The sequence below is a fragment of the Chiloscyllium punctatum genome, chromosome 39, assembly GCF_047496795.1.
Source record: "Chiloscyllium punctatum isolate Juve2018m chromosome 39, sChiPun1.3, whole genome shotgun sequence".
Lineage (NCBI taxonomy): Eukaryota > Metazoa > Chordata > Chondrichthyes > Orectolobiformes > Hemiscylliidae > Chiloscyllium > Chiloscyllium punctatum.
The window spans coordinates 68,605,240-68,632,244 of record NC_092777.1 but is presented as its reverse complement, the minus strand read 5'-3'; the positions used below and the strand labels follow the sequence as shown (position 1 = coordinate 68,632,244).

Below are 27,005 nucleotides of genomic sequence, written 5' to 3'. Positions count from 1 at the left end.
CACTGCTCCCAGCGCGGTGCTGACAGAACACTGCTCCCAGCGCGGTGCTGACAGAACACTGCTCCCAGCGCGGTGCTGACAGAACACTGCTCCCAGCGCGGTGCTGACAGAACACTGCCCCCAGCGCGGTGCTGACAGAACACTGCTCCCAGCGCGGTGCTGACAGAACACTGCTCCCAGCGCGGTGCTGACAGAACACTGCTCCCAGCGCGGTGCTGACAGAACACTGCTCCCAGCGCGGTGCTGACACAACACTGCTCCCAGCGCGGTGCAGACAGAACACTGCCCCCAGCGCGGTGCTGACAGAACACTGCACCCAGCGTGGTGCTGACAGAACACTGCACCCAGCGCGGTGCTGACAGAACACTGCTCCCAGCGCGGTGCAGACAGAACACTGCCCCCAGCGCGGTGCTGACAGAACACTGCTCCCAGCGCGGTGCTGACAGAACACTGCTCCCAGCGCGGTGCTGACAGAACACTGCTCTCAGCGCGGTGCGGACAGAACACTGCTCTCAGCGCGGTGCGGACAGAACACTGCTCTCAGCGCGGTGCGGACAGAACACTGCTCTCAGCGCGGTGCGGACAGAACACTGCTCTCAGCGCGGTGCTGACAGAACACTGCTCTCAGCGCGGTGCTGACAGAACACTGCTCTCAGCGCGGTGCTGACAGAACACTGCTCTCAGCGCGGTGCTGACAGAACACTGCTCCCAGCGCGGTGCTGACAGAACACTGCTCCCAGCGCGGTGCTGACAGAACACTGCTCCCAGCGCGGTGCTGACAGAACACTGCCCCCAGCGCGGTGCTGACAGAACACTGCTCCCAGCGCGGTGCTGACAGAACACTGCTCCCAGCGCGGTGCAGACAGAACACTGCTCCCAGCGCGGTGCTGACAGAACACTGCTCCCAGCGCGGTGCTGACAGAACACTGCTCCCAGCGCGGTGCTGACAGAACACTGCCCCCAGCGCGGTGCTGACAGAACACTGCCCCAAGCGCGGTGCTGACAGAACACTGCCCCCAGCGCGGTGCTGACAGAACACTGCCCCCAGCGCGGTGCTGACAGAACACTGCTCCCAGCGCGGTGCTGACAGAACACTGCTCCCAGCGCGGTGCAGACAGAACACTGCCCCCAGCGCGGTGCTGACAGAACACTGCTCCCAGCGCAGTGCTGACAGAACACTGCTCCCAGCGCGGTGCTGACAGAACACTGCTCCCAGCGCGGTGCTGACAGAACACTGCCCCCAGCGCGGTGCTGACAGAACACTGCTCCCAGCGCGGTGCTGACAGAACACTGCTCCCAGCGCGGTGCAGACAGAACACTGCCCCCAGCGCGGTGCTGACAGAACACTGCCCCCAGCGCGGTGCTGACAGAACACTGCCCCCAGCGCGGTGCTGACAGAACACTGCACCCAGCGCGGTGCTGACAGAACACTGCACCCAGCGCGGTGCTGACAGAACACTGCACCCAGCGCGGTGCTGACAGAACACTGCACCCAGCGCGGTGCTGACAGAACACTGCTCCCAGCGCGGTGCTGACAGAAAACTGCCCCCAGCGCGGTGCTGACAGAACACTGCTCCCAGCGCGGTGCTGACAGAACACTGCTCCCAGCGCGGTGCTGACAGAACACTGCTCCCAGCGCGGTGCTGACAGAACACTGCTCCCAGCGCGGTGCTGACAGAACACTGCTCCCAGCGCGGTGCTGACAGAACACTGCTCCCAGCGCGGTGCGGACAGAACACTGCTCCCAGCGCGGTGCTGACAGAACACTGCCCCCAGCGCGGTGCTGACAGAACACTGCTCCCAGCGCGGTCCTGACAGAACACTGCACCCAGCGCGGTGCTGACAGAACACTGCACCCAGCGCGGTGCAGACAGAACACTGCTCCCAGCCCGGTCCTGACAGAACACTGCTCCCAGCGCGGTGCTGATAGAACACTGCCCCCAGCGCGGTGCAGACAGAACACTGCTCCCAGCCCGGTCCTGACAGAACACTGCTCCCAGCGCGGTGCTGACAGAACACTGCCCCCAGCGCGGTGCTGACAGAACACGGCTCCCAGCGCGGTGCTGACAGAACACTGCACCCAGCGCGGTGCTGACAGAACACTGCTCCCAGCGTGGTGCTGACAGAACACTGCCCCCAGCGCGGTGCAGACAGAACACTGCTCCCAGCCCGGTCCTGACAGAACACTGCTCCCAGCGCGGTGCTGACAGAACACTGCTCCCAGCGCGGTGCTGAAAGAACTCTGCTCCCAGCGCAGTGCAGACAGAACACTGCTCCCAGCGCGGTGCTGACAGAACACTGCTCCCAGCGCGGTGCTGACAGAACACTGCTCCCAGCGCAGTGCAGACAGAACACTGCTCCCAGCGCGGTGCTGACAGAACACTGCTCCCAGCGCGGTGCTGACAGAACACTGCTCCCAGCGCGGTGCGTACAGAACACTGCTCCCAGCCCGGTCCTGACAGAACACTGCTCCCAGCGCGGTGCTGACAGAACACTGCTCCCAGCGCGGTGCTGAAAGAACTCTGCTCCCAGCGCAGTGCAGACAGAACACTGCTCCCAGCGCGGTGCTGACAGAACACTGCTCCCAGCGCGGTGCTGACAGAACACTGCTCCCAGCGCAGTGCAGACAGAACACTGCTCCCAGCGCGGTGCTGACAGAACACTGCTCCCAGCGCGGTGCTGACAGAACACTGCTCCCAGCGCGGTGCGTACAGAACACTGCTCCCAGCGCGGTGCTGACAGAACACTGCCCCCAGCGCGGTGCAGACAGAACACTGCTCCCAGCCCGGTCCTGACAGAACACTGCTCCCAGCGCGGTGCTGACAGAACACTGCTCCCAGCCCGGTGCAGACAGAACACTGCTCCCAGCGCGGTGCTGACAGAACACTGCCCCCAGCGCGGTGCTGACAGAACACTGCACCCAGCGCGGTGCTGACAGAACACTGCTCCCAGCGCGGTGCTGACAGAACACTGCTCCCAGCGCGGTGCTGACAGAACACTGCCCCCAGCGCGGTGCTGACAGAACACTGCACCCAGCGCGGTGCTGACAGAACACTGCTCCCAGCGCGGTGCAGACAGAACACTGCTCCCAGCGCGGTGCTGACAGAACACTGCACCCAGCGCGGTGCTGACAGAATACTGCCCCCAGCGCGGTGCAGACAGAACACTGCTCCCAGCCCGGTCCTGACAGAACACTGCTCCCAGCGCGGTGCTGACAGAACACTGCTCCCAGCGCGGTGCTGACAGAACACTGCTCCCAGCGCGGTGCTGACAGAACACTGCTCCCAGCGCGGTGCGGACAGAACACTGCTCCCAGCGCGGTGCTGACAGAACACTGCCGCCAGTGCGGTGCTGACAGAACACTGCTCCCAGCGCGGTGCTGACAGAACACTGCTCCCAGCGCGGTGCTGACAGAACACTGCTCTCAGCGCGGTGCTGACAGAACACTGCTCCCAGCGCGGTGCTGACAGAACACTGCTCCCAGCGCGGTGCTGACAGAACACTGCTCTCAGCGCGGTGCTGACAGAACACTGCTCCCAGCGCGGTGCTGACAGAACACTGCTCCCAGCGCGGTGCTGACAGAACACTGCTCCCAGCGCGGTGCTGACAGAACACTGCTCCCAGCGCGGTGCTGACAGAACACTGCCCCCAGCGCGGTGCAGACAGAACGCGGCTCCCAGCGCGGTGCAGACAGAACGCTGCTCCCAGCGCGGTGCAGACAGAACACTGCTCCCAGCGCGGTGCTGACAGAACACTGCTCCCAGCGCGGTGCTGACAGAACACTGCTCCCAGCGCGGTTCTGACAGAACACTGCTCTCAGCGCGGTGCAGACAGAACACTGCCCCCAGCGCGGTGCTGACAGAACACTGCTCCCAGCGCGGTGCTGACAGAACACTGCTCCCAGCGCGGTGCTGACAGAACACTGCTCCCAGCGCGGTGCTGACAGAACACTGCTCCCAGCGCGGTGCAGACAGAACACTGCCCCCAGCGCGGTGCTGACAGAACATTGCACCCAGCGCGGTGCTGACAGAACACTGCACCCAGCGCGGTGCTGACAGAACACTGCTCCCAGCGCGGTGCAGACAGAACACTGCCCCCAGCGCGGTGCTGACAGAACACTGCTCCCAGCGCGGTGCTGACAGAACACTGCTCCCAGCGCGGTGCTGACAGAACACTGCTCCCAGCGCGGTGCTGACAGAACACTGCTCCCAGCGCGGTGCGGACAGAACACTGCTCTCAGCGCGGTGCGGACAGAACACTGCTCTCAGCGCGGTGCGGACAGAACACTGCTCTCAGCGCGGTGCTGACAGAACACTGCTCTCAGCGCGGTGCTGACAGAACACTGCTCTCAGCGCGGTGCTGACAGAACACTGCTCTCAGCGCGGTGCTGACAGAACACTGCTCTCAGCGCGGTGCTGACAGAACACTGCTCCCAGCGCGGTGCTGACAGAACACTGCTCCCAGCGCGGTGCTGACAGAACACTGCTCCCAGCGCGGTGCTGACAGAACACTGCTCCCAGCGCGGTGCTGACAGAACACTGCCCCCAGCGCGGTGCTGACAGAACACTGCTCCCAGCGCGGTGCTGACAGAACACTGCTCCCAGCGCGGTGCAGACAGAACACTGCTCCCAGCGCGGTGCTGACAGAACACTGCTCCCAGCGCGGTGCTGACAGAACACTGCTCCCAGCGCGGTGCTGACAGAACACTGCTCCCAGCGCGGTGCTGACAGAACACTGCCCCCAGCGCGGTGCTGACAGAACACTGCCCCCAGCGCGGTGCTGACAGAACACTGCCCCCAGCGCGGTGCTGACAGAACACTGCCCCCAGCGCGGTGCTGACAGAACACTGCTCCCAGCGCGGTGCAGACAGAACACTGCCCCCAGCGCGGTGCTGACAGAACACTGCTCCCAGCGCAGTGCTGACAGAACACTGCTCCCAGCGCGGTGCTGACAGAACACTGCCCCCAGCGCGGTGCTGACAGAACACTGCTCCCAGCGCGGTGCTGACAGAACACTGCTCCCAGCGCGGTGCAGACAGAACACTGCCCCCAGCGCGGTGCTGACAGAACACTGCCCCCAGCGCGGTGCTGACAGAACACTGCCCCCAGCGCGGTGCTGACAGAACACTGCACCCAGCGCGGTGCTGACAGAACACTGCACCCAGCGCGGTGCTGACAGAACACTGCACCCAGCGCGGTGCTGACAGAACACTGCACCCAGCGCGGTGCTGACAGAACACTGCACCCAGCGCGGTGCTGACAGAACACTGCTCCCAGCGCGGTGCTGACAGAAAACTGCCCCCAGCGCGGTGCTGACAGAACACTGCTCCCAGCGCGGTGCTGACAGAACACTGCTCCCAGCGCGGTGCTGACAGAACACTGCTCCCAGCGCGGTGCTGACAGAACACTGCTCCCAGCGCGGTGCTGACAGAACACTGCTCCCAGCGCGGTGCTGACAGAACACTGCTCCCAGCGCGGTGCGGACAGAACACTGCTCCCAGCGCGGTGCGGACAGAACACTGCCCCCAGCGCGGTGCTGACAGAACACTGCTCCCAGCGCGGTCCTGACAGAACACTGCACCCAGCGCGGTGCTGACAGAACACTGCACCCAGCGCGGTGCAGACAGAACACTGCTCCCAGCCCGGTCCTGACAGAACACTGCTCCCAGCGCGGTGCTGACAGAACACTGCCCCCAGCGCGGTGCAGACAGAACACTGCTCCCAGCCCGGTCCTGACAGAACACTGCTCCCAGCGCGGTGCTGACAGAACACTGCCCCCAGCGCGGTGCTGACAGAACACGGCTCCCAGCGCGGTGCTGACAGAACACTGCACCCAGCGCGGTGCTGACAGAACACTGCCCCCAGCGCGGTGCAGACAGAACACTGCTCCCAGCCCGGTCCTGACAGAACACTGCTCCCAGCGCGGTGCTGACAGAACACTGCTCCCAGCGCGGTGCTGACAGAACACTGCACCCAGCGCGGTGCTGACAGAACACTGCACCCAGCGCGGTGCTGACAGAACACTGCACCCAGCGCGGTGCTGACAGAACACTGCTCCCAGCGCGGTGCTGACAGAAAACTGCCCCCAGCGCGGTGCTGACAGAACACTGCTCCCAGCGCGGTGCTGACAGAACACTGCTCCCAGCGCGGTGCTGACAGAACACTGCTCCCAGCGCGGTGCTGACAGAACACTGCTCCCAGCGCGGTGCTGACAGAACACTGCTCCCAGCGCGGTGCGGACAGAACACTGCTCCCAGCGCGGTGCGGACAGAACACTGCCCCCAGCGCGGTGCTGACAGAACACTGCTCCCAGCGCGGTCCTGACAGAACACTGCACCCAGCGCGGTGCTGACAGAACACTGCACCCAGCGCGGTGCAGACAGAACACTGCTCCCAGCCCGGTCCTGACAGAACACTGCTCCCAGCGCGGTGCTGATAGAACACTGCCCCCAGCGCGGTGCAGACAGAACACTGCTCCCAGCCCGGTCCTGACAGAACACTGCTCCCAGCGCGGTGCTGACAGAACACTGCCCCCAGCGCGGTGCTGACAGAACACGGCTCCCAGCGCGGTGCTGACAGAACACTGCACCCAGCGCGGTGCTGACAGAACACTGCCCCCAGCGCGGTGCAGACAGAACACTGCTCCCAGCCCGGTCCTGACAGAACACTGCTCCCAGCGCGGTGCTGACAGAACACTGCTCCCAGCGCGGTGCTGAAAGAACTCTGCTCCCAGCGTGGTGCAGACAGAACACTGCTCCCAGCGCGGTGCTGAAAGAACTCTGCTCCCAGCGCAGTGCAGACAGAACACTGCTCCCAGCGCGGTGCTGACAGAACACTGCTCCCAGCGCGGTGCTGACAGAACACTGCTCCCAGCGCAGTGCAGACAGAACACTGCTCCCAGCGCGGTGCTGACAGAACACTGCTCCCAGCGCGGTGCTGACAGAACACTGCTCCCAGCGCGGTGCGTACAGAACACTGCTCCCAGCGCGGTGCTGACAGAACACTGCCCCCAGCGCGGTGCAGACAGAACACTGCTCCCAGCCCGGTCCTGACAGAACACTGCTCCCAGCGCGGTGCTGACAGAACACTGCTCCCAGCCCGGTGCAGACAGAACACTGCTCCCAGCGCGGTGCTGACAGAACACTGCCCCCAGCGCGGTGCTGACAGAACACTGCACCCAGCGCGGTGCTGACAGAACACTGCTCCCAGCGCGGTGCAGACAGAACACTGCTCCCAGCGCGGTGCTGACAGAACACTGCTCCCAGCGCGGTGCTGACAGAACACTGCTCCCAGCGCGGTGCTGACAGAACACTGCACCCAGCGCGGTGCTGACAGAACACTGCCCCCAGCGCGGTGCAGACAGAACACTGCTCCCAGCCCGGTCCTGACAGAACACTGCTCCCAGCGCAGTGCTGACAGAACACTGCTCCCAGCGCGGTGCTGACAGAACACTGCTCCCAGCGCGGTGCTGACAGAACACTGCTCCCAGCGCGGTGCTGACAGAACACTGCTCCCAGCGCGGTGCGGACAGAACACTGCTCCCAGCGCGGTGCTGACAGAACACTGCCGCCAGTGCGGTGCTGACAGAACACTGCTCCCAGCGCGGTGCTGACAGAACACTGCTCCCAGCGCGGTGCTGACAGAACACTGCCCCCAGCGCGGTGCTGACAGAACACTGCACCCAGCGCGGTGCTGACAGAACACTGCACCCAGCGCGGTGCTGACAGAACACTGCACCCAGCGCGGTGCAGACAGAACACTGCCCCCAGCGCGGTGCTGACAGAACACTGCTCCCAGCGCGGTGCTGACAGAACACTGCTCCCAGCGCGGTGCTGACAGAACACTGCTCCCAGCGCGGTGCTGACAGAACACTGCTCCCAGCGCGGTGCGGACAGAACACTGCTCTCAGCGCGGTGCGGACAGAACACTGCTCTCAGCGCGGTGCGGACAGAACACTGCTCTCAGCGCGGTGCGGACAGAACACTGCTCTCAGCGCGGTGCTGACAGAACACTGCTCTCAGCGCGGTGCTGACAGAACACTGCTCTCAGCGCGGTGCTGACAGAACACTGCTCTCAGCGCGGTGCTGACAGAACACTGCTCTCAGCGCGGTGCTGACAGAACACTGCTCCCAGCGCGGTGCTGACAGAACACTGCTCCCAGCGCGGTGCTGACAGAACACTGCCCCCAGCGCGGTGCTGACAGAACACTGCCCCCAGCGCGGTGCTGACAGAACACTGCTCCCAGCGCGGTGCTGACAGAACACTGCTCCCAGCGCGGTGCTGACAGAACACTGCTCTCAGCGCGGTGCAGACAGAACACTGCTCCCAGCGCGGTGCTGACAGAACACTGCTCCCAGCGCGGTGCTGACAGAACACTGCTCCCAGCGCGGTGCTGACAGAACACTGCTCCCAGCGCGGTGCTGACAGAACACTGCCCCCAGCGCGGTGCAAACAGAACGCGGCTCCCAGCGCGGTGCAGACAGAACACTGCTCCCAGCGCGGTGCAGACAGAACACTGCTCCCAGCGCGGTGCTGACAGAACACTGCTCCCAGCGCGGTGCTGACAGAACACTGCTCCCAGCGCGGTTCTGACAGAACACTGCTCCCAGCGCGGTGCAGACAGAACACTGCCCCCAGCGCGGTGCTGACAGAACACTGCTCCCAGCGCGGTGCTGACAGAACACTGCTCCCAGCGCGGTGCTGACAGAACACTGCTCCCAGCGCGGTGCAGACAGAACACTGCCCCCAGCGCGGTGCTGACAGAACACTGCACCCAGCGCGGTGCTGACAGAACACTGCACCCAGCGCGGTGCTGACAGAACACTGCACCCAGCGCGGTGCTGACAGAACACTGCTCCCAGCGCGGTGCAGACAGAACACTGCCCCCAGCGCGGTGCTGACAGAACACTGCTCCCAGCGCGGTGCTGACAGAACACTGCTCCCAGCGCGGTGCTGACAGAACACTGCTCCCAGCGCGGTGCTGACAGAACACTGCTCTCAGCGCGGTGCGGACAGAACACTGCTCTCAGCGCGGTGCGGACAGAACACTGCTCTCAGCGCGGTGCGGACAGAACACTGCTCTCAGCGCGGTGCTGACAGAACACTGCTCTCAGCGCGGTGCTGACAGAACACTGCTCTCAGCGCGGTGCTGACAGAACACTGCTCTCAGCGCGGTGCTGACAGAACACTGCTCTCAGCGCGGTGCTGACAGAACACTGCTCCCAGCGCGGTGCTGACAGAACACTGCTCCCAGCGCGGTGCAGACAGAACACTGCTCCCAGCGCGGTGCTGACAGAATACTGCTCCCAGCGCGGTGCTGACAGAACACTGCTCTCAGCGCGGTGCTGACAGAACACTGCTCCCAGCGCGGTGCTGACAGAATACTGCTCCCAGCGCGGTGCTGACAGAACACTGCTCTCAGCGCGGTGCTGACAGAACACTGCCCCCAGCGCGGTGCTGACAGAACACTGCTCCCAGCGCGGTGCAGACAGAACACTGCTCCCAGCGCGGTGCTGACAGAACACTGCCCCCAGCGCGGTGCTGACAGAACACTGCTCCCAGCGCGGTGCTGACAGAACACTGCTCCCAGCGCGGTGCTGACAGAACACTGCCCCCAGCGCGGTGCTGACAGAACACTGCTCCCAGCGCGGTGCAGACAGAACACTGCTCCCAGCGCGGTGCTGACAGAACACTGCCCCCAGCGCGGTGCTGACAGAACACTGCTCCCAGCGCGGTGCTGACAGAACACTGCTCCCAGCGCGGTGCTGACAGAACACTGCTCCCAGCGCGGTGCTGACAGAACACTGCACCCAGCGCGGTGCTGACAGAACACTGCTCCCAGCGCGGTGCTGACAGAACACTGCACCCAGCGCGGTGCTGATAGAACACTGCCCCCAGCGCGGTGCAGACAGAACACTGCTCCCAGCGCGGTGCTGACAGAACACTGCTCCCAGCGCGGTGCTGACAGAACACTGCTCCCAGCGCGGTGCTGACAGAACACTGCTCCCAGTGCGGTGCTGACAGAACACTGCTCCCAGTGCGGTGCTGACAGAACACGGCACCCAGCGCGGTGCTGATAGAACACTGCCCCCAGCGCGGTGCAGACAGAACACTGCTCCCAGCCCGGTCCTGACAGAACACTGCTCCCAGCGCGGTGCTGACAGAACACTGCCCCCAGCGCGGTGCTGACAGAACACGGCTCCCAGCGCGGTGCTGACAGAACACTGCACCCAGCGCGGTGCTGACAGAACACTGCTCCCAGCGCGGTGCTGACAGAACACTGCCCCCAGCGCGGTGCAGACAGAACACTGCTCCCAGCCTGGTCCTGACAGAACACTGCTCCCAGCGCGGTGCTGACAGAACACTGCTCCCAGCGCGGTGCTGACAGAACTCTGCTCCCAGCGCGGTGCAGACAGAACACTGCTCCCAGCGCGGTGCTGACAGAACACTGCTCCCAGCGCGGTGCTGACAGAACACTGCTCCCAGCGCAGTGCAGACAGAACACTGCTCCCAGCGCGGTGCTGACAGAACACTGCTCCCAGCGCGGTGCTGACAGAACACTGCTCCCAGCGCGGTGCGTACAGAACACTGCTCCCAGCGCGGTGCTGATAGAACACTGTCCCCAGCGCGGTGCAGACAGAACACTGCTCCCAGCCCGGTCCTGACAGAACACTGCTCCCAGCGCGGTGCTGACAGAACACTGCTCCCAGCCCGGTGCAGACAGAACACTGCTCCCAGCGCGGTGCTGACAGAACACTGCTCCCAGCGCGGTGCTGACAGAACACTGCTCCCAGCGCGGTGCTGACAGAACACTGCTCCCAGCGCGGTGCAGACAGAACACTGCTCCCAGCGCGGTGCTGACAGAACACTGCTCCCAGCGCGGTGCTGACAGAACACTGCTCTCAGCGCGGTGCTGACAGAACACTGCTCTCAGCGCGGTGCGGACAGAACACTGCTCCCATCGCGGTGCGGACAGAACACTGCTCTCAGCGCGGTGCGGACAGAACACTGCTGTCAGCGCGGTGCGGACAGAACACTGCTCCCATCGCGGTGCTGACAGAACACTGCTCCCATCGCGGTGCAGACAGAACACTGCTACCATCGCGGTGCTGACAGAACACTGCTCCCATCGCGGTGCAGACAGAACACTGCTCCCAGCGCGGTGCAGACAGAACACTGCTCCCAGCACGGTGCTGACAGAACACTGCACCCAGCGCGGTGCTGACAGAACACTGCCCCCAGCGCGGTGCTGACAGAACACTGCCCCCAGCGCGGTGCTGACAGAACACTGCTCCCAGCGCGGTGCAGACAGAACACTGCTCCCAGCGCGGTGCTGACAGAACACAGCCCCCAGCGCGGTGCTGACAGACCACTGCTCCCAGCACGGTGCTGACAGAACACTGCTCTCAGCGCGGTGCTGACAGAACACTGCTCTCAGCGCGGTGCTGACAGAACACTGCTCCCAGCGCGGTGCTGACAGAACACTGCTCCCAGCGCGGTGCTGACAGAACACTGCTCCCATCGCGGTGCTGACAGAACTCTGCTCCCAGCGCAGTGCTGACAGAACACTGCTCTCAGCGCGGTGCGGACAGAAAACTGCTCCCAGCGCGGTGCTGACAGAACACTGCTCTCAGCGCGGTGCGGACAGAACACTGCTCACAGCGCGGTGCTGACAGAACACTGCTCTCAGCGCGGTGCGGACAGAACACTGCTCCCATCGCGGTGCTGACAGAACACTGCTCCCATCGCGGTGCAGACAGAACACTGCTCCCATCGCGGTGCTGACAGAACACTGCTCCCATCGCGGTGCTGACAGAACACTGCTCCCATCGCGGTGCAGACAGAACACTGCTCCCAGCGCGGTGCGGACAGAACACTGCTCCCAGCGCGGTGCGGACAGAACACTGCTCCCAGCGCGGTGCGGACAGAACACTGCTCCCAGCGCGGTGCGGACAGAACACTGCTCCCAGCGCGGTGCTGACAGAACACTGCCCCCAGTCCGGTGCTGACAGAACACTGCCCCCAGCGCGGTGCTGACAGAACACTGCACCCAGCGCGGTGCTGACAGAACACTGCCCCCAGTGCGGTGCAGACAGAACACTGCTCCCAGCGCGGTGCTGACAGAACACTGCACCCAGCGCGGTGCTGACAGAACACTGCTCCCAGCGCGGTGCTGACAGAACACTGCACCCAGCGCGGTGCTGACAGAACACTGCCCCCAGTGCGGTGCTGACAGAACACTGCCCCCAGCGCGGTGCTGACAGAACACTGCTCCCAGCGCGGTGCTGACAGAACACTGCTCTCAGCGCGGTGCGGACAGAACACTGCTCTCAGCGTGGTGCGGACAGAACACTGCTCTCAGCGCGGTGTGGACAGAACACTGCTCCCAGCGCGGTGCTGACAGAACACTGCTCCCAGCACGGTGCTGACAGAAAACTGCTCTCAGCGCGGTGCTGACAGAACACTGCTCTCAGCGCGGTGCTGACAGAACACTGCTCTCAGCGCGGTGCTGACAGAACACTGCCCCCAGCGCGGTGCTGACAGAACACTGCTCCCAGCGCGGTGCAGACAGAACACTGCTCCCATCGCGGTGCAGACAGAACACTGCTCCCATCGCGGTGCTGACAGAACACTGCTCCCATCGCGGTGCTGACAGAACACTGCTCCCATCGCGGTGCAGACAGAACACTGCCCCCAGCGCGGTGCTGACAGAACACTGCTCCCAGCGCGGTGCTGACAGAACACTGCTCTCAGCGCGGTGCGGACAGAACACTGCTCTCAGCGTGGTGCGGACAGAACACTGCTCTCAGCGCGGTGTGGACAGAACACTGCTCCCAGCGCGGTGCTGACAGAACACTGCTCCCAGCACGGTGCTGACAGAACACTGCTCTCAGCGCGGTGCTGACAGAACACTGCTCTCAGCGCGGTGCTGACAGAACACTGCTCCCAGCGCGGTGCAGACAGAACACTGCTCCCAGCGCGGTGCTGACAGAACACTGCTCTCAGCGCGGTGCTGACAGAACACTGCTCTCAGCGCGGTGCTGACAGAACACTGCTCTCAGCGCGGTGCTGACAGAACACTGCTCCCAGCGCGGTGCTGACAGAACACTGCTCCCAGCGCGGTGCTGACAGAACACTGCTCCCAGCGCGGTGCTGACAGAACACTGCTCCCATCGCGGTGCTGACAGAACTCTGCTCCCAGCGCAGTGCTGACAGAACACTGCTCTCAGCGCGGTGTGGACAGAACACTGCTCCCATCGCGGTGCTGACAGAACACTGCTCTCAGCGCGGTGCGGACAGAACACTGCTGTCAGCGCGGTGCGGACAGAACACTGCTCCCATCGCGGTGCTGACAGAACACTGCTCCCATCGCGGTGCAGACAGAACACTGCTCCCATCGCGGTGCTGACAGAACTCTGCTCCCAGCGCAGTGCTGACAGAACACTGCTCTCAGCGCGGTGCGGACAGAAAACTGCTCCCAGCGCGGTGCTGACAGAACACTGCTCTCAGCGCGGTGCGGACAGAACACTGCTCACAGCGCGGTGCTGACAGAACTCTGCTCCCAGCGCAGTGCTGACAGAACACTGCTCTCAGCGCGGTGCGGACAGAAAACTGCTCCCAGCGCGGTGCTGACAGAACACTGCTCTCAGCGCGGTGCGGACAGAACACTGCTCACAGCGCGGTGCTGACAGAACACTGCTCTCAGCGCGGTGCGGACAGAACACTGCTCCCATCGCGGTGCTGACAGAACACTGCTCCCATCGCGGTGCAGACAGAACACTGCTCCCATCGCGGTGCTGACAGAACACTGCTCCCATCGCGGTGCTGACAGAACACTGCTCCCATCGCGGTGCAGACAGAACACTGCTCCCAGCGCGGTGCGGACAGAACACTGCTCCCAGCGCGGTGCGGACAGAACACTGCTCCCAGCGCGGTGCGGACAGAACACTGCTCCCAGCGCGGTGCGGACAGAACACTGCTCCCAGCGCGGTGCTGACAGAACACTGCCCCCAGTCCGGTGCTGACAGAACACTGCCCCCAGCGCGGTGCTGACAGAACACTGCACCCAGCGCGGTGCTGACAGAACACTGCCCCCAGTGCGGTGCAGACAGAACACTGCTCCCAGCGCGGTGCTGACAGAACACTGCACCCAGCGCGGTGCTGACAGAACACTGCTCCCAGCGCGGTGCTGACAGAACACTGCACCCAGCGCGGTGCTGACAGAACACTGCCCCCAGTGCGGTGCTGACAGAACACTGCCCCCAGCGCGGTGCTGACAGAACACTGCTCCCAGCGCGGTGCTGACAGAACACTGCTCTCAGCGCGGTGCGGACAGAACACTGCTCTCAGCGTGGTGCGGACAGAACACTGCTCTCAGCGCGGTGTGGACAGAACACTGCTCCCAGCGCGGTGCTGACAGAACACTGCTCCCAGCACGGTGCTGACAGAAAACTGCTCTCAGCGCGGTGCTGACAGAACACTGCTCTCAGCGCGGTGCTGACAGAACACTGCTCTCAGCGCGGTGCTGACAGAACACTGCCCCCAGCGCGGTGCTGACAGAACACTGCTCCCAGCGCGGTGCAGACAGAACACTGCTCCCATCGCGGTGCAGACAGAACACTGCTCCCATCGCGGTGCTGACAGAACACTGCTCCCATCGCGGTGCTGACAGAACACTGCTCCCATCGCGGTGCAGACAGAACACTGCCCCCAGCGCGGTGCTGACAGAACACTGCTCCCAGCGCGGTGCTGACAGAACACTGCTCTCAGCGCGGTGCGGACAGAACACTGCTCTCAGCGTGGTGCGGACAGAACACTGCTCTCAGCGCGGTGTGGACAGAACACTGCTCCCAGCGCGGTGCTGACAGAACACTGCTCCCAGCACGGTGCTGACAGAACACTGCTCTCAGCGCGGTGCTGACAGAACACTGCTCTCAGCGCGGTGCTGACAGAACACTGCTCCCAGCGCGGTGCAGACAGAACACTGCTCCCAGCGCGGTGCTGACAGAACACTGCTCTCAGCGCGGTGCTGACAGAACACTGCTCTCAGCGCGGTGCTGACAGAACACTGCTCTCAGCGCGGTGCTGACAGAACACTGCTCCCAGCGCGGTGCTGACAGAACACTGCTCCCAGCGCGGTGCTGACAGAACACTGCTCCCAGCGCGGTGCTGACAGAACACTGCTCCCATCGCGGTGCTGACAGAACTCTGCTCCCAGCGCAGTGCTGACAGAACACTGCTCTCAGCGCGGTGTGGACAGAACACTGCTCCCATCGCGGTGCTGACAGAACACTGCTCTCAGCGCGGTGCGGACAGAACACTGCTGTCAGCGCGGTGCGGACAGAACACTGCTCCCATCGCGGTGCTGACAGAACACTGCTCCCATCGCGGTGCAGACAGAACACTGCTCCCATCGCGGTGCAGACAGAACACTGCTCCCAGCGCGGTGCAGACAGAACACTGCTCCCATCGCGGTGCAGACAGAACACTGCTCCCAGCGCAGTGCACACAGAACACTGCCCCCAGCGCGGTGCTGACAGAACACTGCCCCCAGCGCGGTGCACACAGAACACTGCCCCCAGCGCGGTGCTGACAGAACACTGCTCCCAGCGCGGTGCACACAGAACACTGCCCCCAGCGCGGTGCACACAGAACACTGCCCCCAGCGCGGTGCAGATGTGGCATAATCCAGTGGAACAGCTCTCTCTTTCTCCAGGATTGGTTGCATTGCCAATGATTCAGGACCCATCTCTCCCACAACCATATGTCCAACACAATTTTCCTTCTCTAACCTTCGGTATAATTCTGGCAACTATTACCTGTCTGGGTCTGTTGCTCATGATCTCTCAGCCCTGCTCCTCCACCCTTTCCCAGTGTCTGGATTGTAGTCTTTGCCAGTATCCCCTTTTCTAACCATGTATTTGGAAAAAAACCTCTCTGTCACATCCATGTTTTCATCAGGAAGGAGAAAGTAAGGACTGCAGATGCTGGAGATTAAAGTCAATTGTGGTGCTGGAGAAGCACAGCAGGTCAGGCAGCATCCGAGGGGCAGGAGTATCGGTGTTTCGTCGATTCTCCTGCTTTTCAGATGCTGCTTAACCTGCTGTGCTTCTCCAGCACCACACTCTGAAGTCCAGCCTGTCATCAGTTCACAAGTTAACTTAGCTTCCTCTGTCATTAAGATTAGATTAGATTTCTTACAGTGTGGAAACAGGCCCTTCGGCCCAACTAGTCCACACTGACCCACCGAAGCGCAACCCACCCATACCCCTACATCTACATTTACCCCTTACCTAACACTACGGGCAATTTAGCATGGCCAATTCACCTGACCTGCGCATCTTTGGACTGTGGGAGGAAACCGGAGCACCCGGAGGAAACCCACACAGACACGGGGAGAATGTGTAAACTCCACACAGTCAGTCGCCTGAGGCGGGAATTGAACCCGGGTCTCAGGCGCTTTGAGGCAGCAGTGCTAACCACTGTGCCACCGTGCCGCCTCAAAATTAATTAATGTAATTAAAAACCAAATACTTGCAGCTGATTGACAGATAACTGCCCTTTCCAGTCAATCACCACTTTTTCAAACCAATCAAACTGGCTGTGAACAATTTCTGATCAGAGGACAATAGCTCACTCTCAGGTTCAGACACATTATTATACACGTCTGGAGCAGGTGGGACTTGCACCCGGGTCTCCTGAGCCAGGTGAAGGAACACTACCACTTGAATAATTTGATCTTATTCCTGAGCTAGGAAAATATCTTCTCAAAAGGAAGGTGGAAGTGGTGAGTGTCCCACATGAACAGACTGGGCTCACGTGTTGTTGAGGTGATGTTTCTCTGAGTGGGATTTACAGAGCAGAGTCTCACTCACCGGGAACAGCATCCTCTGGACAGGGCTCATTATCCAAACGCATCGGCCTGGGCTGCTCGTTGTTATTCTCACACACTCGAGGTGTTCCAGCTGCTACCCACCATCCTATAACAGGGGCACAACAAGGTCATAAACCCTCCTTACAAGCAACAATCAATCAGTCACACAGCATATAAGAGGCCGTTTGGCCCATCGTGTCTGTTCCACCAAGAATACACTCAGTCTGCATTTGTCCCACGTTCTGGCACTGGGCCCATAATCTTAACTGTTTGATTTTTCAAGTTCTCATCCGATGCTTTTTAAAGGTTGTGAGGTTTTCCTGCTCAACTCTGCTCCCAGGCAGTGCACTCCAGACCCCCACCAGCCTTGGGATGGGAGGTTTGTTCCTCAAATTCCCTCTAAACTCCTGCCTTTCACTTTCAAATTATACCCTGTTGTGGTTCTGTTCGCCGAGCTGGGAATTTGTCTTGCAAACGTTTCGTCCCCTGTCTAGGTGACATCCTCAGTGCTTGGGAGCCTCCTGTGAAGCGCTTCTGTGCTGTTTCCTCCAGCATTTATAGTGGCCTGTCTCTGCCGCTTGCGGTTGTCAGTTCGAGCTGTCCGCTGTAGTGGTCAGTATATTGGGTCCAGGTCGATGTGTTTGTTGATAGAGTCTGTGGATGAGTGCCATGCCTCTAGGAATTCCCTGGCTGTTCTCTGTTTGGCTTGCCCTATAATGGTAGTGTTGTCCCAGTCGAATTCATGTTGCTTGTCGTCTGTGTGTGTGGCTACTAAGGATAGCTGGTCGTGTCGTTTCGTTGCTAGTTGGTGTTCGTGTATACGGATCGTTAGCTGTCTTCCTGTTTGTCCGATGTAGTGTTTTGTGCAGTCCTTGCATGGGATTTTGTACACTACATTAGTTTTACTCATGTTGGGTATCGGGTCCTTTGTTCTGGTGAGTTGTTGTCTGAGCGTGGCTGTTGGTTTGTGTGCTGTTATGAGTCCTAGTGGTCGCAGTAGTCTGGCTGTCAGTTCGGAAATGCTCCTGATGTATGGTAGTGTGGCTAGTCCTTTGGGTTGGGGCATGTCCTCATTCCGTTGTCTCTCCCTTAGGCATCTGTTGATGAAATTGCGAGGGTATCCGTTTTTGGTGAATACATTGTATAGGTGTTCCTCTTCCTCTTTTTGTAGTTCTGGTGTGCTGCAGTGTGTTGTGGCCCTTTTGAATAGTGTCCTGATGCAACTTTGTTTGTGTGTGTGTGTGTTGGGGTGGTTGCTTTCATAGTTTAGGACTTGGTCTGTGTGTGTGACTTTCCTGTAAACCTTTGTGGTGAATTCTCCGTTCGGTGTTCTCTGTACCATCACGTCTAGGAATGGGAGTTGGTTGTCCTTTTCTTCCTCTCTAGTGAATCGGATTCCTGTGAGTGTGGTGTTGATGATCTGGTGTGTGTTCTCTATTTCTGTGTTTTTAATTATTACAAAGGTGTCATCCACGTATCTGACCCAGAGTTTGGGTTGAAGTTGTGGTATGACTGTTTGTTCTAACCTTTGCATTACTGCTTCTGCTATGAGTCCAGAGATTGGTGAGCCCATGGGTGTTCCATTGATTTGTTCGTATATTTGGTTGTTGAATGTGAAGTGTGTTGTGAGGCACAAGTCCAGTAGTTTAAGTATGCCGTCTTTGTTGATAGGTTCAACGTCCTGTTGTCTGTTATGTCTGTCCAGCAGGTTGGCTATTGTTTCTCTGGCTCGGGTTTTGTCGATGGAGGTGAACAGTGCCGTTACATCGAATGAGATCATAGTTTCTTCCTTGATACCAATACCGACCAAAAGAGGGAGTTTGACCCCACCCCACAGCTCACCAATAGGATAAACAACACACTGAGGAACCTACAAAAAAACGGACAGATAACCAGGTCTGACCTACAGAGAATGAAACCTGAAAGCAACAACACCCCCAGATTCTATGGACTACCCAAAGTGCACAAACCAGACATCCCACTCAGACCCAGAGTATCACTACCAGGGACACCATCACACAAACTGGCCAAAGAACTACAGCAGAAACTGAAACACCTGATCAGCGGATCCAGACAATCTATACAATCGACACAGGAATTCTTGGACATCATCAGAAATATACACATAGACAAGGAAGAAACTATGGTCTCATTCAATGTAATGGCACTGTTCACCTCCATCGACAAAACCCTAGCCAGAGAAACAATAGCAAACCTGCTGGACAGACATAACAGACAACAGGATGTTGAACCTATCAACAAAGACGGCATACTTAAACTACTGGACTTGTGCCTCACAACACACTTCACATTCAACAACCAAATATATGAACAAATCAACAGCACACCCATGGGCTCACCGATCTCTGGACTCATAGCAGAAGCAGTAATGCAAAGGTTAGAACAGTCTTACCACAAACTCAACCCAAACTCTGGGTCAGATACGTGAATGACACCTTTTGTAATAATTAAAAACACAGAAATAGAGAACACACACTAGATCATCAACGCCACACTCACAGGAATCCGATTCACTAGAGAGGAAGAAAAGGACAACCAACTCCCATTCCTAGACGTGATGGTACAGAGAACACCGAACGGAGAATTCACCACAAAGGTATACAGGAAAGTCACACACACAGACCAAGTCCTAAACTATGAAAGCAACCACCCCAACACACACAAACGAAGTTGCATCAGGACATTATTCAAAAGGGCCACAACACACTGCAGTACACCAGAACTACAAAAAGAGGAAGAGGAACACCTATACAAAGTATTCGCCAAAAACGGATACCCTCGCAATTTCATCAACAGATGCCTAAGGGAGAGACAACGGAATGAGGACATGCCACAACCCAAAGGACTAGCCACACTACCATACATCAGGAGCATTTCTGAACTGACAGCCAGACTACTGCGACCACTAGGACTCATAACAGCACACAAACCAACAGCCACGCTCAGACAACAACTCACCAGAACAAAGGACCCGATACCCAACATGAGTAAAACTAATGTAGTGTACAAAATCCCATGCAAGGACTGCACAAAACACTACATCGGACAAACAGGAAGACAGTTAACGATCCGTATACACGAACACCAACTAGCCACGAAACGACACGACCAGGTATCCTTAGTAGCCACACACACGGACGACAAGCAACATGAATTCGACTGGGACAACACTACCATTATAGGGCAAGCCAAACAGAGAACAGCCAGGGAATTCCTAGAGGCATGGCACTCATCCACAGACTCTATCAACAAACACATCGACCTGGACCCAATATACCGGCCACTACAGCGGACAGCTCGAACTGACAACTGGAAGCGGCAGAGACAGGCCACTATAAATGCCGGAGGAAACAGCACAGAAGCACTTCACAGGAGGCTCCCAAGCACTGAGGATGTCACCTAGACAGGGGACGAAACGTTTGCAAGACAAATTCCCAGCTCGGCGAACAGAACCACAACAACGAGCACCCGAGCTACAAATCTTCTCACAAACTTTGAAATTATACCCTTTTGTTACTGACCCTTCAACTGAGGGCAACAGCTGTGCTGTACTCACCCTGTACATGCCCCTCAATCTTACACACCTGGGGATGGGGTTGGAGAGGAGTTGGGGACAGGGGGCTGTGACGGAGGGGGTATTGTTTTACTCCATTGATGGGGGGGGGGGGGGGGGGGGTGAGGGGTATTTACCTTCAGTTTCCAGCTCTCCTTCTGTCGATGCAGACACCTCCTCAATGACCGCGTTACCCTGTAAACACAGACAGTGAGAGCACTGACCCAACAACCCCCATCCCCATCACCCTAACCCCAACCCACTGCCCCCGACCCAACCCTCACCCCTGACAGCAAATCATCACCCCTGACCCCAACTCATCACCCCCGACCCCAATCCATCACCTCTGACCTCAACCTATCAGTGGTGAGCAAGTTGTTGGAGGGAATCCTGAGGGACAGGATGTACATGTATTTGGAAAGGCAAGGACTGATTAGGGATAGTCAACATGGCTTTGTGTGTGGGAAATCATGTCTCACAAACTTAGATTGAGTTTTTTGAATAAGTAACAAAGAGGATTGATGAGGGCAGAGCAGTAGATGTGATCTATATGGACTTCAGTAAGGCGTTCGACAAGGTACCCCATGGGAGACTGGTTAACAAGGTTAGATCTCATGGAATACAGGGAGAACTAGCCATTTGGATACAGAACTGGCTCAAAGGTAGAAGACAGAGGGTGGTGGTGGAGGGTTGTTTTTCAGACTGGAGGCCTGTGACCAGTGGAGTGCCACAAGGATCGGTGCTGGGTCCTCTATTTTTTGTCATTTACATAAATGATTTGGATGCGAGCATAAGAGGTACAGTTAGTAAGTTTGCAGATGACACCAAAATTGGAGGTGTAGTGGACAGCGAAGAGGGTTATCTCAGATTACAACAGGATCTTGACCAGATGGGCCAATGGGCGGAGAAGTGGTGGATGGAATTTAATTGAGATAAATGCGAGGTGCTGTGTTTTGGGAAAGCAAATCTTAGCAGGACTTATACACTTAATGGTAAGGTCCTAGGGAGTGTTGCTGAACAAAGAGACCTTGGTGTGCAGGTTCATAGCTCCTTGAAAGTGGAGTCACTGGTAGATAGGATAGTGAAGAAGGCATTTGGTTTGCTTTCCTTTATTGGTCAGAGTATTGAGTACAGGAGTTGGGAGGTCATGTTGCGGCTGTACAGGACATTGGTTAGGCCACTGTTGGAATATTGCGTGCAATTCTGGTCTCCTTCCTATCGGAAAGATGTTGTGAAACTTGAAAGGGTTCAGAAAAGATTTACAAGGATGTTGCCAGGGTTGGAGGATCTCAGCTATAGGGAGAGGCTGAACAGGCTGGGGCTGTTTTCCCTGGAGCGTCAGAGGCTGAGGGGTGACCTTATAGAGGTTTACAAAATTATGAGGGGCATCGATAGGATAAATAGACAAGGTACTTTCCCTGGGGTCGGGGAGTCCTGAACTAGAGGGGCATAGGTTTAGGGTGAGAGGGGAAAGATATAAAAGAGACCTAAGGGGCAACTTTTTCACACAGAGGGTGGTACGTGTATGGAATGAGCTGCCAGAGGACGTGGTGGAGGCTGGTATAATTGCAACATTTCAGAGGCATTTGGATGAGTATATGAATAGGAAGGGTTTGGAGGGATATGGGACGGGTGCTGACAGGTGGGACTAGATTGGGTTGGGATATCTGGTCGGCATGGACGGGTTGGACCGAAGGGTCTGTTTCCGTGCTGTACATCTCTATGACTCCTCTATCACCCTTGACCCCAAACCATCACCGCCGATACCAACTCATTGCTCTCGGCGCCAACCCAACAGCTCCAACCTCAACCCATCACCACTGACCCCAACCCATCACCCCTGACCCCAACCCATCACCCCGACCCCAACCCATCGCCCCGACCCCAACCCATCGCCCCGACCCCAACCCATCACCCCGACCCCAACCCAACAGCTCCAACCTCAACCCATCACCCCGACCCCAACCCATCACCCCGACCCCAACCCATCGCCCCGACCCCAACCCATCGTCCCGACCCCAACCCATCGCCCCGACCCCAACCCATCACCCCTGACCCCAACCCATCGCCCCGACCCCAACCCATCGCCCCGACCCCAACCCATCGTCCCGACCCCAACCCATCGTCCCAATCCCAATCCATCACCCTCAACATCAAACCATCACCCCAACCCTGCCCCTGACCCAACAAACCCCCCATCCGCATCACCCTGACCCCAACCCATCACCCCTGACCCCAACCCATCACCCCGACCCCAATCCATCGCCCCGACCCCAACCCATCGTCCCGACCCCAACCCATCGCCCCGACCTCAATCCATTGCCCCGACCCCAACCCATCGTCCCAATCCCAATCCATCACCCTCAACATCAAACCATCACCCCAACCCTGCCCCAACAAACCCCCCATCCGCGTCACCCTGACCCCAACTCATCACCCCGAAGCCAACCCGTCGCCCCGACCCTAACCCGTCGCCCCGACCCCAACCCATCATCCCGAACCCAACCCGTCGCCCCGACCCCAATCCATCGCCCCGACCCCAACCCATCATCCCGACCCCAACCCGTCGCCCCGACCCCAACTCGTCGCCCCTGGCCCCAACTCATCATCCCAACCACAACCCATCACCCCGACTCTAACTCAACGGCCCCAACCACAACTTATCGTCCCGACCCCAACTCATCACCCCTGACCCCAACCCACCACCCCGACCCCAATCCATCGCCCCGACCCCAACCCATCACCCTGACTCTAACTCAACGCCGCTGACCCCAACCCATCACCCCCAACCCCAATCCATCGCCCCGACCCCAACCCATTGCCCCGACCCCAACCCATCATCCTGACTCTAACTCAATGCCGCTGACCCCAACCCATCACCCCCAACCCCAATCCATTGCCCCGACCCCAACCCATCGCCCCGACCCCAACCCATCGCCCCGACCCCAATCCATCGCCCTGACCCCAATCCATCTCTCCGACCCCAATCCATCTCTCTGACCCCAATCCATCTCTCCGACCCCAATCCATCGCCCCGACCCCATCCACATAGCCCCGACCCCAACACCCCGAACCCAACCCATCACCCTCAACATCAAACCATCACCCCACCCTGCCCCTGACCCAACAAACCCCCCATCCGGGTCACCCTGACCCCAACTCATCACCCCGACTCCAACCCATCGACCTGACCCCAATCCGTCGTCCCGACCCCAACCCATCGCCACGACCTCAACCCATCGCCACGACCTCAACCCATCACCCTGACCCCAACCCGTCGCCCTGACCCCAACCCGTCGCCCCGACCCCAACCCGATGCCCCGACCCCAACCCGTCGCCCTGACCCCAACTCATCACCCCGACCCCAAACCGTCGCCCCGAACCCAATCCATCACCCTCAACATCAAACCATCACCCCACCCTGCCCTTGACCCAACAAACCCCCATCCCCATCACCCTGACCCAAACTCATCACCCCGACTCCAACCCATCGACCTGACCCCAACCCGTCGCCCCGACCCCAACCCGTCGTCACGATCTCAACCCGTCGCCACGACCTCAACCCGTCGCCACGACCTCAACCCGTCGCCACGACCCCAACCCGTCGCCCCGACCCCAACCCGTCGCCCTGACCTCAACCCATCACCCCGACCCCAACCCATCGCCACGACCCCAAATCATCGTCCCGACCCCAACCCATCACCCCTGGCCCCAACCCATCACCCTGGCCCCAACCCATCACCCCGGCCCCAACCCATCACCCCTGACCCCAACCCATCACCCCTGACCCCAACCCATACCCCGACCCCAACCCATCACCCCGACCCCAACCCATTGCCTCAACCCCAATCCATCACCCTCAACATCAAACCATCACCCCAACCCTGCTCCTGACCCAACAAACCCCCATCCCCATCACCCTGACCCCAACTCATCACCCCTGACCCCAACACATCGTCCCGACCCCAAATCATCGTCCCGACCCCAACTCATCACCCCTGACCCCAACACATCGTCCCGACCCCAAATCATCGTCCCGACCCCAACCCATCACCCCTGACCCCAATCCATCACCCCTGACCCCAACCCATCACCCCTGACCCCAATCCATCACCCCTGACCCCAATCCATCACCCCTGACCCCAACTCATCACCCCTGACCCCAACCCATCGTCCTGACCCCAACCCATCACCCCGACCCCAATCCATCACCCCTGACCCCAATCCATCACCCCTGACCCCAGCCCATCGCCCCTGACCCCAAATCATCGTCCCGACCCCAACCCATCACCCTGGCCCCAACCCATCACCCCTGACCCCAACCCATCATACCTGACCCTAACCCATCACCCCGACCCCAGCCCATCACCCCTGACCCCAACCCATCACACCCGACCCTGCTCCTGACCAAATAAACTCCCTTCCCCGACCCCAGCCCATCATTCCCCGCCCCCAATCCATCACCCCAACCCCAACCCATCACCCCAGACCCTGCCCCTGATCCAACAAACCCCCATCCGCAACACCCCGAACCAAATCCATCACCCTCAACATCAAACCATCACCACAACCCTGCCCCGACCCAACAAACCCCCATCCCCATCGCCCCGATCCCACTCCATCGCCCCGACCCCAATCCATCGCCCTGACCCCAACCCATCACCCCTGACCCCAACCCACCACCCCAACCCCAGCCCATCACCCCTGACGCCAACCCATCACCCTGACCTCAACCCATCACACCCAACCATGCTCCTGACCCAATAAACCCCCTTCACCCCGACCCCAGCCCATCATTCCCCGACCCCAACCCATCTCCCCGACCCCAACCCATCACCCCGGACCCTGCCCCTGATCCAACAAACCCCTATCCGTATCACCCTGACCCCAACCCCAATACCCCGAACCCAACCCATCACCCTCAACATCAAACCATCACCCCAACCCCGCTCCAACCCCTGACCCCGATCCATCGCCCCGACCCCAATCCATCGCCCCGACCCCAATCCATCAGACCGACCCCAATCGGTCGCCCCGACCCCAACCCGTCGCCCCGACCCCGACCCCAACCCGTCGCCCCGACCCCAACCCGTCGCCCCGACCCCAACCCGTCGCCCAGACCCCAACCCGTCGCCCAGACCCCAACCCGTCGCCCAGACCCCAACCCGTCGCCCAGACACCAACCCGTCGCCCAGACACCAACCCGTCGCCCAGACACCAACCCGTCGCCCAGACACCAACCCGTCGCCCAGACACCAACCCGTCGCCCAGACCCCAACCCGTCGCCCAGACCCCAACCCGTCGCCCAGACACCAACTCATCACCCCGACCCCAACTCATCGTCCCGACCCCAATCCATCGTCCCGACCCCAATCCATCGTCCCGACCCCAACTCATCACCCCGACCCCTATCCATCACCCTCAACATCAAACCATCACCCCAATCCTGTCCCGACCCAACAAACCCCCATCCCCATGACCCAATCCATCACCTTCAATCTCAACTCATTACCCCGACCTCAACCCATCACCCTGACCCCAATCCATCACCCCCAACCCCAACCCATCACCCCGACCCAACCCATCGCCCCGACCCCAACCCATCACCCCGACCCCAATCCATCACCCTCAACACCAAACCATCACTCAATCCTGGCCCTGACCCAACAAACCCCCATCCCCATCACCCTGACCCCAACTTATCACCCCGACCCCAACCCAACACCCCGACCCCAACCCAACACCCCCAACTCCAACCCCATAACCCCAACCAATCACCCCCGACCCTGCACCTGATCCAACAAACCCCCATCCCCATCACCGTGACCCTAACCCATCACCCCCGACCCTGCATCTGATCCAACAAACCCCCATCCCCATCACCGCGACCCCAATCCCAACACCCCGAACCCAACTCATCTCCCTCAACACCAAAACATTACTCCAACCCTGCCCCTGACCCAACAAACCCTCAGCCCCATCACCCCGACCCCATCCCCATCACCCCAACCCATCAACCCCTGACCCTGCACCTGATCCAACAAACCCCCATCCTCATCACCCTGACCCCAACCCATCACTCCCGATCCTGCTCCTGACCCAATAAACCCCCAGCCCCCTCACCCCGACCCCAACCCATCACCCACGACCCCAACCCATCATCCTGACCCCAACCCATCACCCCGACCCCAACCCATCGCCCCGACCCCAATTTATCGCCCCGACCCCAACCCATCGCCCCAACCCCAACCCATCGCCCCGACCCCAACCCATCATCCCGACCCCAATCCATCACCCAGATTCCAACCCATCACCCAGATTCCAACCCATCACCCCGATCCCAACCCATCACCCAGACCCCAACCCCATCACCCCGACCCCATCCCCATCACCCCGACCCCATCCCCATTACCCCTGACCCCAAATCATCATCCCTGACCCCATCCCATCACGCCGACCGTAATCCTGACCCAATAAACCTCATCACCACCCCCGACCCCACGACATCATCCCTGACCCTTACCCAATAAACCCCCATCCCATTACCTCTGACCCTATG

At 59.9% G+C, this 27,005-nt stretch overlaps 1 protein-coding gene across 7 annotated transcripts in view; it reads right to left on the bottom strand.

Moving 5' to 3' along the window:
- Positions 1–27,005, bottom strand: part of rnf157 (ring finger protein 157) — a 181,044-nt gene that overhangs the window by 77,889 nt on the left and 76,150 nt on the right. For all 7 annotated transcript variants that reach the window (XM_072559018.1, XM_072559019.1, XM_072559017.1 and 4 more), the window contains 2 exons: positions 20,584–20,641; positions 16,874–16,978 (listed from right to left, as the gene is read on the bottom strand). In XM_072559018.1, the coding sequence (XP_072415119.1) occupies positions 16,874–16,978; positions 20,584–20,641 (163 nt within the window). The remainder of the gene's footprint in view (positions 1–16,873; positions 16,979–20,583; positions 20,642–27,005) is intronic.